The sequence below is a fragment of the Falco punctatus genome (genome assembly GCF_963210335.1).
Source record: "Falco punctatus genome assembly, chromosome: 20".
Lineage (NCBI taxonomy): Eukaryota > Metazoa > Chordata > Aves > Falconiformes > Falconidae > Falco > Falco punctatus.
Genome location: NC_137600.1, coordinates 1,252,700 through 1,265,065, shown reverse-complemented (window position 1 = coordinate 1,265,065; position 12,366 = coordinate 1,252,700). Strand labels below are relative to the sequence as shown.

General features: G+C 67.2%; 2 protein-coding genes across 2 annotated transcripts in view; both read right to left on the bottom strand.

Annotated features, from left to right (window-relative positions):
* Positions 1 to 84: 84 nt before the first annotated feature.
* Positions 85 to 841, bottom strand: LOC308055956 (dysferlin-like). The gene is made up of 3 exons (XM_080370619.1): positions 703 to 841; positions 459 to 606; positions 85 to 360 (listed from the first exon to the last, which is right to left on the bottom strand). The coding sequence occupies exons 1-3, from the start codon at positions 726 to 728 to the stop codon at positions 241 to 243; spliced, it is 294 nt and encodes a 97-aa protein (XP_080226745.1). The 5' UTR covers positions 729 to 841; the 3' UTR covers positions 85 to 240.
* Positions 842 to 883: 42 nt separating this feature from the next.
* LOC308055837 (myoferlin-like) overlaps positions 884 to 12,366 on the bottom strand; it is a gene marked incomplete at its 5' end in the record, with an annotated part of 15,725 nt that continues 4,242 nt past the window's right edge. Inside the window, 21 exons of the mRNA XM_080370358.1 lie at positions 884 to 1,337; positions 1,421 to 1,618; positions 1,709 to 1,760; positions 1,850 to 2,023; positions 3,324 to 3,376; positions 3,422 to 3,923; positions 4,629 to 5,629; positions 5,805 to 5,885; positions 5,972 to 6,047; positions 6,152 to 6,416; positions 7,824 to 8,013; positions 8,091 to 8,132; positions 8,216 to 8,241; positions 8,753 to 8,951; positions 9,045 to 9,194; positions 10,076 to 10,174; positions 10,260 to 10,319; positions 10,490 to 10,671; positions 10,744 to 10,821; positions 10,909 to 11,023; positions 11,684 to 11,857. Of these exons, the coding sequence (XP_080226484.1) occupies positions 900 to 1,337; positions 1,421 to 1,618; positions 1,709 to 1,760; positions 1,850 to 2,023; positions 3,324 to 3,376; positions 3,422 to 3,923; positions 4,629 to 5,629; positions 5,805 to 5,885; positions 5,972 to 6,047; positions 6,152 to 6,416; positions 7,824 to 8,013; positions 8,091 to 8,132; positions 8,216 to 8,241; positions 8,753 to 8,951; positions 9,045 to 9,194; positions 10,076 to 10,174; positions 10,260 to 10,319; positions 10,490 to 10,671; positions 10,744 to 10,821; positions 10,909 to 11,023; positions 11,684 to 11,857 (4,155 nt within the window). The 3' untranslated portion in view covers positions 884 to 899. The remainder of the gene's footprint in view (positions 1,338 to 1,420; positions 1,619 to 1,708; positions 1,761 to 1,849; positions 2,024 to 3,323; positions 3,377 to 3,421; positions 3,924 to 4,628; positions 5,630 to 5,804; positions 5,886 to 5,971; positions 6,048 to 6,151; positions 6,417 to 7,823; positions 8,014 to 8,090; positions 8,133 to 8,215; positions 8,242 to 8,752; positions 8,952 to 9,044; positions 9,195 to 10,075; positions 10,175 to 10,259; positions 10,320 to 10,489; positions 10,672 to 10,743; positions 10,822 to 10,908; positions 11,024 to 11,683; positions 11,858 to 12,366) is intronic.

The window sequence follows — 12,366 nt, the reverse complement described above, 5'->3', positions numbered from 1 at the left end:
TCCTTGTCACCGCCAGGTCCCCTGGCTGCAGCGTTTTTTCCCCAAATTGATGCTGTGGGTGCCGGGGTGGGGCGGGAAGGTCACATCCCAGTGTCGTGGGGCTCCCCAAAACGGTGTAACCCCTTTCCCGGCCAAGCCAGTGGTGTCGGGGTCGATGATTTGACTGTTACTGGATGTGGCTTTATTAAAGAGGTGACGCGGAGGGGTGGCACCCCCCCGGCGCTCCCCAGCGCTGGCGCGTCAGGGCTTGGCCCCGCTGGCCGCGTGATGCTCCGCTGCGCGATGCTCGGCTGCCTGGTGCTCGCTGCCGGCAAGGTGCAGGCTCTGGAGAGGGTTCACCAGCTTCATGGCCAAATAACCCTGCGAGGAGGGACAGGGGAGCTTGGGGAGGGGGGGGGGGGGAGCTTTTCAGCGGGTGAGGGGGGGATCTGGGGGGCAGCCGTGCCCCCTGCACTTACCGGGGCGGCGTAGACAAAGGTGAGGAGCAGGGCGAAGAGCAGCAGCAGCGCCAGCGCCAAGCTGATGCGGCAGCGGTGTTGCTGACAGATGCTGTAGCGCAGGCTGCGCAGCGGAGCCTGCAGCCACAGGAAGGACCACTCGGGCCGCCTGCGGGTGACACCCAGCTCAGTCACCCCCCTGTCCCCCCTGTCCCAGCCCCCCAGCCCCCCCCCGGGGGATGAGCCGCTCTCCCCAGGGACTCACGCCGGCGCTGGGAGCGTTGGGTACATGTTGGGATCATCCCGGCCTTTCCCCACTGGCCGCTCTTCCGCCTCCTTCGCCGTCAGCAGCTCCAGGCTCAGCTCCACCTTACCCTGGTGCAGGGGGACGGGGTGCAGGATCTGGCCCTTCAGCCCCCCCCCCCCCCAGTCCCCGCTGTCCCCCCACTATCCCTCCGCCACCTACCGAGAGGCGCCGCTTGCCGCCCTCCTGCACCGTGCAGGGCCACCACCCCCGTGCCCGTCTTTGCCGGAAAAGGGAAAACCAGGAGGGGGTCTGCACCCTCCGCCAGGGCCAGGGGGTTTGGGGGGTCTCCTGCACCATTGGGGTGCAGTCCTGGGGCCGCTGGGCTGGCTGCGGCAGCCGGGTGAGCTCCAGCTCCAGGACGCCTGTGGGGAAAAGGCAAGGTGGGGGGGCAGCTGGCTATCCCCCCCCGGGTGCCCCCCACCCCCCCCCCGGGTGCCCCCCACCCCCCCCGGGTGCCCCCCACCCTGCCAGGGGAAAGGAAACGGGGTCTCACCCAGAAAATCGTCAGCTGAAAACTTGTCGTTGTCCCACACTTGGAGGATGAGCTTGGGGGGCACCTTCAGCACCGTCTCATCCAAGCTCCAGAAATGCTCCTGCCGCGGCAGGGAAGGGGAAAAGGGGGTGTCACGCTGGTTCCTCGTGTCCCCCAGCACCCCCACCCCGGGGTGCCCCTCACCTTCCGCGGCAGGACGCAGAGCTGCTCGGCCACCAGGTACTCGAAGGGGAAGACGAAGCGCCAGTTGAAGCTCCCGTCGCCCTGCAGCGAGCGGTAATGCACGTCCGTCTTCTGCCTCTGCTCCTCCAGCCCGTCCAGCCACCTGCGTGCCACCCGGAGGGAGGGGACGCTGCTGTCACCCGTGTCCCCACAGCCCCGCTGTCACCTCCCCAGTGGAGGGGACGCGGCAATGGCCTTGGCTCACCCGGTGATGTAGATGTCGCTCATCTGCTGCCCCAGCAGGTTGACGTCCTTCAGGTCCACATCCCGCGTGTTCCAGACCACGCAGCGCAGCTCGTACCTCGGGGAGGGGACGGACACGAGGACGTGTCACCTCCCCCCGCCCCGGGATGTCCCCGTCCCACCTCCCAGCCCTGGCTGGGTGCTCACCTCTGGGGTTTGCGGGGCATGATGTCAACGGGGGGGCCGGGGGGCCCGAGGCTGGCGGGGAAGATGTCCACCCACATCTGCACCTTGCCCTGCACAGCACCCAGAGGGGCTGGGACCAGCACCCCTGGCTCCCAGTGCCAGTGTCCTCCCCGTCCCAGGGTGTCCCCGTCACCCCTGGGTCCCCGTCACACACCCCTGCCCCCAGTGTCCCTCCTTGCCCCGGGGTCTCTACCACCTCCCAGCATCCACCCTTGACACCCCAGGGTCCCCGTCACCCCCCCCAGCATCCATTCTTGTCACCCCAGGGTCCCTGCCACCCCCCCCCAGCATCCATCCTTAACACCCCAGGGTCCCCATCACCCCCCCCAGCATCCATCCTTGTCACCCCTGGGTCCCCATCACCCCCCCAGCATCCATCCTTGACACCCCAGGGTCCCCATCACCCCCCCCAGCATCCATCCTTGTCACCCCTGGGTCCCCATCACCCCCCCAGCATCCATCCTTGACACCCCAGGGTCCCCATCACCCCCCCAGCATCCATCCTTGTCACCCCTGGGTCCCCATCACCCCCCCCAGCATCCATCCTTGACACCCCTGGGTCCCCATCACCCCCCCCAGCATCCATCCTTGTCACCCCTGGGTCCCCATCACCCCCCCAGCATCCATCCTTGTCACCCCAGGGTCCCCATCACCCCCCCCAGCATCCATCCTTGTCACCCCAGGGTCCCCATCACCCCCCCCAGCATCCATCCTTGTCACCCCAGGGTCCCCATCACCCCCCCAGCATCCATCCTTGTCACCCCAGGGTCCCCATCACCCCCCCCAGCATCCACCCTTGACACCCCAGGGTCCCCGTCACCCCCCCAGCATCCATCCTTGTCACCCCAGGGTCCCCATCACCCCCCCAGCATCCATCCTTGACACCCCAGGGTCCCCGTCACCCCCCCAGCATCCATCCTTGTCACCCCTGGGTCCCCATCACCCCCCCAGCATCCATCCTTGTCACCCCAGGGTCCCCATCACCCCCCCAGCATCCATCCTTGACACCCCAGGGTCCCCATCACCCCCCCAGCATCCATCCTTGTCACCCCAGGGTCCCCATCACCCCCCCAGCATCCATCCTTGTCACCACAGGGTCCCTGTCACCCCAGGATCCCCAGCATCCTGCTTGCTCTTGGGTCCCCATCGCCCCCCCTGGTCCTTGTCACCCCCCCAGCATCCTCCCTTCTCTGGGGTCCCCATCACCCCCTTGGCATCTCCCCTGCCCCTGGGTCCCCGTCACCCCCCAGGTCCTCATCACGCCCCCAGCATCCCCCCTGTCCTGGGGTCCCTGTCACCCCCCGGGTCAGCAGGGCAAGCCCTAGCATCCCTTCCTGCCCCAGGGTCCTCATCACCCTGGGGTCCCTCCCTGGCTGTCCCCTCATCATCCCACTGTCACTGCAGGGTCCCTGTTGAGTCTCCATCACCCCCCCACCCCCCACCCCCAGCATCCCTCCCTGCCCTGGCGTCCCCATCACTCTGGGGTCCCTGTCACCCCAAGGTCCTCATCATCCCCCTGGCACCCCCTTATACCCCAAGGTCCCCATCACCCTGGGGTCTCCATCCCCCTCTCCCTGCCCTCATCCCCCCCACCTCAGGGTGCCCCAGCCTCACCTGCTCCAGCCCGGGCTGGGTGCTGTTGTAGAGGGTGCGGGTCTCGAGGTGCTCGGGGACAAGGTGACAGGCGTGGAGGACGTGCAGGGCCAGGCGCTCGCGGGGTGCCTCGGGCTGCCGGGACGCGGGGGGGCCACTCTCTGCAAGGCTGAGCTGTCGCACACGGTCCTCCCTGCGCCCCCACCCCGACCCCCACCCCGACCCCCACCCACCAAATTGGCTGAGGAGGAAGGTATGGTCCCCAAAGGTCACCGTCGTGCCCTCGGCGCTGAATTCGGGTGCTGGCATCCCCCGGGCGCGGGCGAAGTGCTCCAGTGTCTGGCTGGGGGGGAGCTGGTCCCTCCAGCACCCAGGGCCGGTGCTGTGGGGCAGTGGGTGGGCTGGGGGCTGCGGCGTTACCCCTCCTGGGTGTCCCCTCCCTGGCCATCACCCTTGTCCCCCTTCGCCCACCCCTGTGCCAACCCCATCCTCATCTTTTTGTGCCCACCCCTACGTACCCCCCATCTCCATCCCCTGTGCCCAACCCCATGTCCCCACCCATCTCCATGCCCTGCGCCCACCCCATAACCACCCCCATGTCCCCACCCATCTCCATGCCCTGCGCCCACCCCATAACCACCCCCATGTCCCCACCCATCTCCATCCCCCTGCACCCACCCCACAACCATCCCCTGTGCCCACCCTGTGTCTACCCCATGTCCCCACCCCATCTCCATCCCCCTGTGCCAACCCCCCCTATGCCCACCCTATTTACCCACCCCATCTCCATCCCCCTGTGCCCACCCCATGCCCACCCCATGTCCCCACCCCATCTCCATCCCCCTGTGCCCACCCCATGCCCACCCCATGTCCCCACCCCATCTCCATCCCACTGTGCCCACCCCATGGTACCCACCTATCTCCATCCCCCTGTGCCCACCCCATGTCCCCACCCCATCTCCATCCCCCTGTGCCCACCCCATGCCCACCCCATGCCCACCCCTGTGCCCACCCCATGGTACCCACCTATCTCCATCCCCCTGTGCCCACCCCATGCCCACCCCTGTGCCCACCCCATCTCCATCCCCCTGTGTCCACCCCATGTCCCCACCCCATCTCCATCCCCCTGTGCCCACCCCATGCCCACCCCCATGCCCACCCCACCCTAACCCGCTTGTGCCCATCCTGACCCCATCCCTGTGCCCACCCCCACATACCCACCCCATCCCCCTGTGCCCACCCCACGACCATCTCCTCACGCCTCTCCCGTCCCCATCCTTGTGCCCACCCCATGCCCACTCCTGGGCTCAGGCCCATGGACCCCGATGTCCCCAGCCCCCTGGTGTCCCCCTCCAGGGGCACCCACGTGTGGTAGACGGTGGGCAGCCCGCAGTGGGCGCGGAAGCGGGAGAGCAGGCGGTTCTCCAGGTCGATGGTGGTGGTGCCGATCTCCTGGTCGGGGGGCAGCAGGTCATAGTCCAGCAGCGTGACCCGCAGGTCCTTCTCCAGCGGGATGGTGCCCGTCAGCTCAAACAGCCTGGAAGTGGCAGTGCCATCAACCCCAACGTCAGGGGTGGCACCCACTGGCATGGGGAGTGGGCACCCATAGGCATGGGCTTGGTGGCACAGGGACTTGGTGGTACGGGGACCCACCAGCACGGGGAACGGGCCATCTGGTGGCATGGGGACTGGGTGGCACAGGGACCCTCCAGTATGGGGAATGGGCCATCTGGTGGCATGGGGACTGGGTGGCACGGGGAATGGGGACGTGGTGGCACAGGGACCCTCCAGTAAGGGGAATGGGGCGTTTGGTGGCATGGGGTCCTGGTGGCGCAAGGACCTTCCAGCATGGGCAATGGGGACATCGTGGCACAGGGACCTGCTGTTGTGGGGAAGGGGGACCTGGTGACATTGGGACCTGCAGATGTTGAGAATGGGGCATCTGGTGGCATGGGGACCTGGTGGCATGGGGACGTGGTGGCACAGGGACCCTCCAGCATGGGGAATGGGGCATCTGGTGGCACAGGGACCTGCTGTTGTGGGGAAGGGGGGCCTGGTGGCATGGGGACCTGCAGATATTGGGAATGGGGCATCTGGTGGCACAGGGACCTGCTGGCATGGGGAATGGGGATGTGGTGGCATGGGGACCTAGTGGCATGTCAACCCAGTGGCATAGGGACCTGCTGGCAGAGGCCCCACCAGCCCCCCTGGGCACCTCCTCTCAGTGCCAGGCACCCCCCAGCCCGGTGCCACCAGGGGTGATGGTGCCACTGGGGGTAACGGTGCCACCGGGCCACCCACCCTGGCCATACCTGCCAAAAACAGGCTCCAGGGTGTTGGGCACATACTGGTCCCGCTGTCCCAGCGTCTTCGTCCCAAGCGAGACACGGATGTAGGGGTCACACTGGCAGCAGAGAGAGGACCGTCAGGGTGGTGTGGGGAGGGGGACAGCACAGGGGACCCCTGCCCAGCACCCATGGGTGGCCTTACCAGCCCATTCCTGTCGCGGGGGGGCAAGTCGAAGGCCCGGATGATGTAAACCCTCACCAGGCACTTTTGGGGTTGGCTGGGGGGCAGCTGCTGGAAGTGGCGTGGTGGTGGGGGCACCCCGGGGTCCTCGGGCAGGGGGTAGATACAGAAAAGCCCCTGCGAAAGGCACCCGGCCGTCACCCTGGGGTGCTCCCCCTGCGGCCCTGGGGTCCCCCCCGGGGGCTCTCACCCACCTTGAACTCGCCCACAGGCGCGGGGTCCTCCCGCGCCTCAGGGTGACCCCCCGGCTGGTAGAGGGGGAAGGTCTGGCAGAAATCCTGCAGCCCCCCAAAGTCGGGCACCGCCTCCAGCTCACAGCTGTAGATCTGGGGAGCGGGTCCTGGCCTTGGCCTCGGCCCTCTTCCCAACCCCATCCCCGTCTTGGTGCTTCTCCCATCCCTGTCCCCTTCTTATCCTTGTTCCTATCCTGTCTTCATCCCCATCCTTGTCCTCATCTCACTTTCAGCCCTGTCCTTGTCCCCAGCCCTGTCCCTCTGCCCAGCCTGTTGCCCTCCCAGTCTCTACCCAGACCTTGTCCCCATCCCATCCCATCCCATCCCATCCCATCCCATCCCATCCCCATCCCATCCCATCCCCATCCCATCCCCATCCCATCCCATCCCACCCCATCCTATCCCATCCCATCCCCATCCCATCCCATCCCCATCCCATCCCATCCCATCCCATCCCCATCCCATCCCATCCCCATCCCATCCCCATCCCATCCCATCCCACCCCATCCTATCCCATCCCATCCCCATCCCATCCCATCCCATCCCATCCCATCCCATCCCATCCCATCCCCATCCCATCCCATCCCCATCCCATCCCATCCCATCCCATCCCATCCCCATCCCATCCCATCCCATCCCATCCCCATCCCATCCCCATCCCATCCCATCCCATCCCATCCCCATCCCATCCCCATCCCATCCCATCCCATCCCATCCCCATCCCATCCCCATCCCATCCCCATCCCATCCCCATCCCATCCCATCCCCATCCCATCCCCATCCCATCCCCATCCCATCCCCATCCCATCCCATCCCCATCCCATCCCCATCCCCATCCCCATCCCCATCCCATCCCATCCCATCCCATCCCATCCCCATCCCATCCCATCCCATCCCATTCCATCCCCATCCCATCCCCATCCCATCCCATCCCATCCCCATCCCATCCCATCCCCATCCCATCCCATCCCCATCCCATCCCCATCCCATCCCCATCCCATCCCATCCCCATCCCATCCCCATCCCATCCCCATCCCATCCCCATCCCATCCCATCCCCATCCCATCCCCATCCCCATCCCCATCCCATCCCATCCCATCCCATCCCATCCCATCCCCATCCCATCCCATCCCATTCCATCCCCATCCCATCCCCATCCCATCCCATCCCATCCCCATCCCATCCCATCCCCATCCCATCCCCATCCCATCCCCATCCCCATCCCCATCCCATCCCCATCCCCATCCCATCCCACCCCATCCCATCCCATCCCCATCCCCATCCCATCCCACCCCATCCCATCCCATCCCATCCCCATCCCCATCCCATCCCATCCCTGTCCCTGTCCCCAGCCTATTGCCCTCCCAGACTCCATCCCAAACTTGTCCCCATCCCATCTCCACCCCTGTCCCTGTCCCATCCTATTCCCCACCTCTTCTCCATCACTGTCCCTGTCCTCATCCTCTTCTCATCCCCGACCTTGTCCCTATCCCATCGCCATCTCTATCCCCATCTGTGTCCTTGTCCCCAGCCATCCCCCTCCCAATCCCCCGCTTCATTCTTGTCCCATCCTATCCCACTTCCATCCCCGTTCCTGTCCCTGGCCCCATCCTTGTCCCCTGCTCCGGGTCCCAGGCTCCGGCTCACCTTCAGCCTGTCCCCACTGGTCCCCCGCCGGCTCTTTGTCTTGTCCCCCATGGCCGCGTAGAATTTGCTCCACCAGTCTTCCTCACCCTCATCTTCATCCGCCTCCTTCTTCTCCTCTGCAGCCTGGTGGGGAGCAGAGTGAGGTGGGGACAGGGGGCAAGGGTGGCCCTGGTGGCCAGTGGCCCCGTTCCTGTGCCCACCTTGCCCTCAGCCCCGGTCTTGGCGGTGATCCTGGGCAGAAGCTGCAGGGAGAAAAGGGGATTTACTGGGGGAAACTGAGACAGGGGGCTGGGGCCACCAGGTGCCAAGGGCTTGGGGGACTCACCTGCGCTATCCTGCCCCAGGGAGCAGCTATGGAGAGGAGAGGGGCAAATAAACCCTCCTGGAGGTGGGCAGTGTGGGGCAGGGATGGGGCAGGGGATACCAGGGATTACCAGGGATGGGGCAGGGGGTACCAGGAATGGGGCAGGGCAGTACCAGGGAGAAGGGATGGGGCAGGGATGGGGCAGGGGGGTACCAGGGCTGGGCAGGGATGGGGCAGGGGGGTACCAGGGAGCAGGGATGGGGCAGGGAGTACCAGTGAGCAGGGATGGGGCAGGGCGGTACCAGGGAGCAGGGATGGGGCAGGGCAGTACCAGGAATGGGGCAGGGGGGGTACCAGGGAGCAGGAATGGGGCAGGGGGTACCAGGGAGCAGGGATGGGGCAGGGGGTACCAGGGATGGGCAGGGATGGGGCAGGGGGGTACCAGGGAGCAGGGATGGGGCAGGGATGAGGCAGGGATGGGGCAGGGATGGGGCAGGGGGTACCAGGGAGCAGGGATGAGGCAGGGGGGTACCAGGGCTGGGCTGGGCAGGGCCATACCAGAGCCAGGCAGGAGGCCACCCGAGCTGGTCTGGGGGGTTCCAGAGCTGGGGGGCTGCCCCTTCCCGTGGGGCTGGCAGCAGTACCGCTCCAGGCCCCGCACGCAGGCCTGCCCCACCTCGGGCCGGTACCCGAAATCCCGCATGTCCAGCACCCGCAGCCGGATGGGGGGCACGTACTCCTCCTCCGCCGGCAGATGCTGGGGCCGAGTCGCGCCGTCACCCCAGGGTGCCAGCGGCAGCACCCACGGGTGGGGTGCTCCCACCCCCCTACCCACCCCCCACATCCTCACCAGCATCAGCAGGAAGGCGTTGATGGGGAAATTGGGGTTAGCGGCGAGGTCGGTGATGGTGGGGGTCCGCAGGGTCCGGCCCCCGCACTGCACCTCCAGGCTGGGTGCCCGCACGCCCCTAGGCAGCCCCCGCAGCCCCCACGCCAGCACCTGGGGGGGGCACCCAGCAGCTGTCACCCCCGTGGGGTCCCCTGGGTGCTCAGAGGTCACCTCGCATGGGCTGCACTCCCAGCGGGATGCTGAAGGTGCCTGTCCCCGTCCTTGCCCTGTCCCCATCTCCAGCCCCATCCTGTCCCCATCTTGTCTTCGTCCTTCTGTGCCTGTCCTCACCTTCATCCCTGTCCTTGTGCCTGTCCCATGGCCATCCCCTTCTTCATCCCTGTCCCCATCCCATTCCCTATCCCAGACCTTGTCCACCCTGTCTTTGTCACTGTTCCAGTCCATGTCCTTGTCCCCAGCTCCCCCGTCCCATCCTTCTCCCTGTCCTTGCCCTCATCCCATCCCTGTCTCTGTCCCCAGCCTGCTCCTCTCTCAGTCTCCACTTCAGACCTCATCCCTGTCCCCATCCCCGTCCCTGTCCCCATCCTTGTCCCTATCCCTGACCTCATCCCCAGCCTGTCTTCATCCTTGTCCCCATCCCTGTCCTTGCCCCCACCCCATCTCCAAGACCTTCATCCCTGTCCCAACCTGTCCTTCTCCCCGTCTCCATCTTGGACCTTGTCCCCATCCCACCTTCATCCCTGTCCCCATCCCAGACCTTGTCCATCCATTTCTTCACCCCTGTTCCAATCCATGCCCTTGCTCCCAGCACCTCCTGTCCCCATCCCTCTCCCTGTCCCTGTCCCCATCCCTGTCCCCCTCCCAGACCTCATCCATCCCCTTCTTCATCCCTGTTCCAATCCACGTCCTTTCCCCCAGCTCCCTCTGTCCCCCTCCCTTTCCCTGTCCTTGTCCCCATCCCCTTCCTCACCCCGTCCCTGTCCCCAGCCTGTGCCCCTCCCTGTCCCCACTCAGGGTCCCCCAGATCTCACCTCCAGTGCCACCAGCCGCAGCAGTGGCCGGACGCCCAGGGGGACGCTGAAAACCCCCTGCCTCCACGGCGGGGTGCTGACCTGTGCCAGGCGCCCATCCTGCCGGGGGAGGGGGACACAGACGGTGATGGTGGGACCCCATCACCTGGGTGCCCCCCATGCCACCTCCCGGCCAGCCCCTCACCTCGGCATCGTACAGCAGCTCGAAGGCGGCCAGCAGCTCCCCGGCCGGCCCCCTCGGTCCCTGCAGTGGGTAACGCCGGAGCCGGGGGGGCCGCCGGTGCCCCACATCCAGCCAAACATCTGGGGCGCACACACTCCTCCCCAGGAAAGCACCGGCACCCTGCAAAGCATTGCTTGGGCATGGGTGCTGCCCCCACCCATGGGTGCCCCCCCCAACCATGCGTGCCGTACCGCTTTGTCCTGGTCGAAGACCTCCACCACCACGGCGGGGGGCTCATGCCAGACGCCCCGGGGGTCCCCGTACAGCAGGACCCGGTGGAAAAGCAGCGTCTGGTCCCAGAGGGGGTCCCGGGTGCCAGGCAGCACCTGGGTGCTCTGGCTGACGTGCACGAAGGAGACGTGGGCGACAGGGTCTGGGGGACAGTGACACCGTCAGCACCCTGGGGTGCCCACCCTGGGGTGGGGGCCGGGGGGGGGGGTCCCACCTGCGGTGGCCTTGGTGCCGCGGGGTGCCAGCTCCAGCGCCTGGAAGATGTAACAGCGGAGCTGGAAGAAGTTGGGTCCTGCGGGAGAGGCAGGGGCTGGAGGGGGGGGACCTGGCACCCCCCTGGCCGGGCCTGGTCCCCTCCCCCGTGTCCCCCGGAGCTCACGTGGGAAGGTGCAGAGGATGAGGGGCATGGGCTGCTTGGGGGAGGTCCGGCACAAGCCCTGCGCCTGCTGCTCCGCCACGGCCGGCTTGTCCTCCTCGGCCAGGTCCTCCATGCCCTGCGGCACCACGGGACGTGGGGTGGGGGAGCCCCCGGCCCTGCTGCCCCCAGCCCTGCAGCCCGCTGCCCCATGTCCCACCGCCCCGGTGTCACGCCACTGCATCACCCACCTGTCCCCTCAGCCCTGCATCCCCCTCCCCGACATCCCTGTCTCTGCCACCCTCCCTCCCTCCCTCCCTCCCTCTCTCCATCCCTCCCTGTATTCCCCCCTTTGTCCCTCCCTGTATTCCTCCCTCCATCCCTCCCTCCCTGTACCCCTCCCTCCCTCCCTCTCTCCCTGCATCCCTCCCTCCCCATATTCCTCCCTCCATCCCTCCCTGCACCCCTCCATCCCTCCCTGCATCCCTCCCTCCCTCCCTCTCTCCCTGCATCCCTCCCTCCCTCCCTCCCTGCATCCCTCCCTGCACCCCTCCATCCCTCCTTCCCTCCCTCCCTCCATCCCTCCCTGCATCCCTCCCTCCCTCCCTCCCTCCCTCCCTCTCTCCCTCTGTCCCTGCATCCCTCCCTCCATCCCTCCCCGTATTCCTCCCTCCATCCCCCCCTGCACCCCTCCATCCCTCCTTCCCTCCCTCCTTGCATCCCTCTCTCCCTCCACCCCTGCATCCCACCCTCCCTCCCTCGCTCCCCAGTGCCCCCAGATTCCCCCCCACTCTCCTACCAGGGAGCCCTCCAGCAGGAAGAGGGGTGCCACGGGCGGGGGCTGCGTGGGCACCATGCGCCGGTGCCAGCACCGCCGCCGGCACACGTCGCCCGTCCGGGGCTGCAGGTGGAAGCGGCGACCCCAGAGGGAACTGTATTCCCAGGCCTCGGCCCCCGCTGCCTCGGGGCTGTGCTGTGGGGACACGGGGCACCAGGGGGTGTTATGGGCACGGGGTGGCATGAGGACGGGGTGGCATGGGGACGGAGTGGCATGGGCACGGGGTGGCATGGGGACGGAGTGGCATGGGGACGGAGTGGCATGGGGATGGAGTGGCATGGCACAAGGGGATGGACAGGGCTGCTCACACTAGTGGGCAAAGGTCTGGTGCCATCCCATCCCTGCTGCCACATCCCTGCCGTCCCCATCCCTGCCACCCTGTCCCTGCCACCCCTGTCCCTGCTGTCCCCATCCCTGCCACCCCATCCCTGCCATCCCCATCCCTGCCACTCCTCTCTTTGCCACCCCCATCCCACCACCCTTGTCCCTACAACCCCCGTCCTTGCTGTCCCCATCCCTGCCACCCTCATCCCTGCCACCCCATCCTGCCACCCCCCCATCCCCACTGCCCCGTCACTGTCCCCACCGCTCCATCCAGCTGGAGGAAGGAGGCCACATCCTGCTCCGGTCCTTGGGCACTGGGG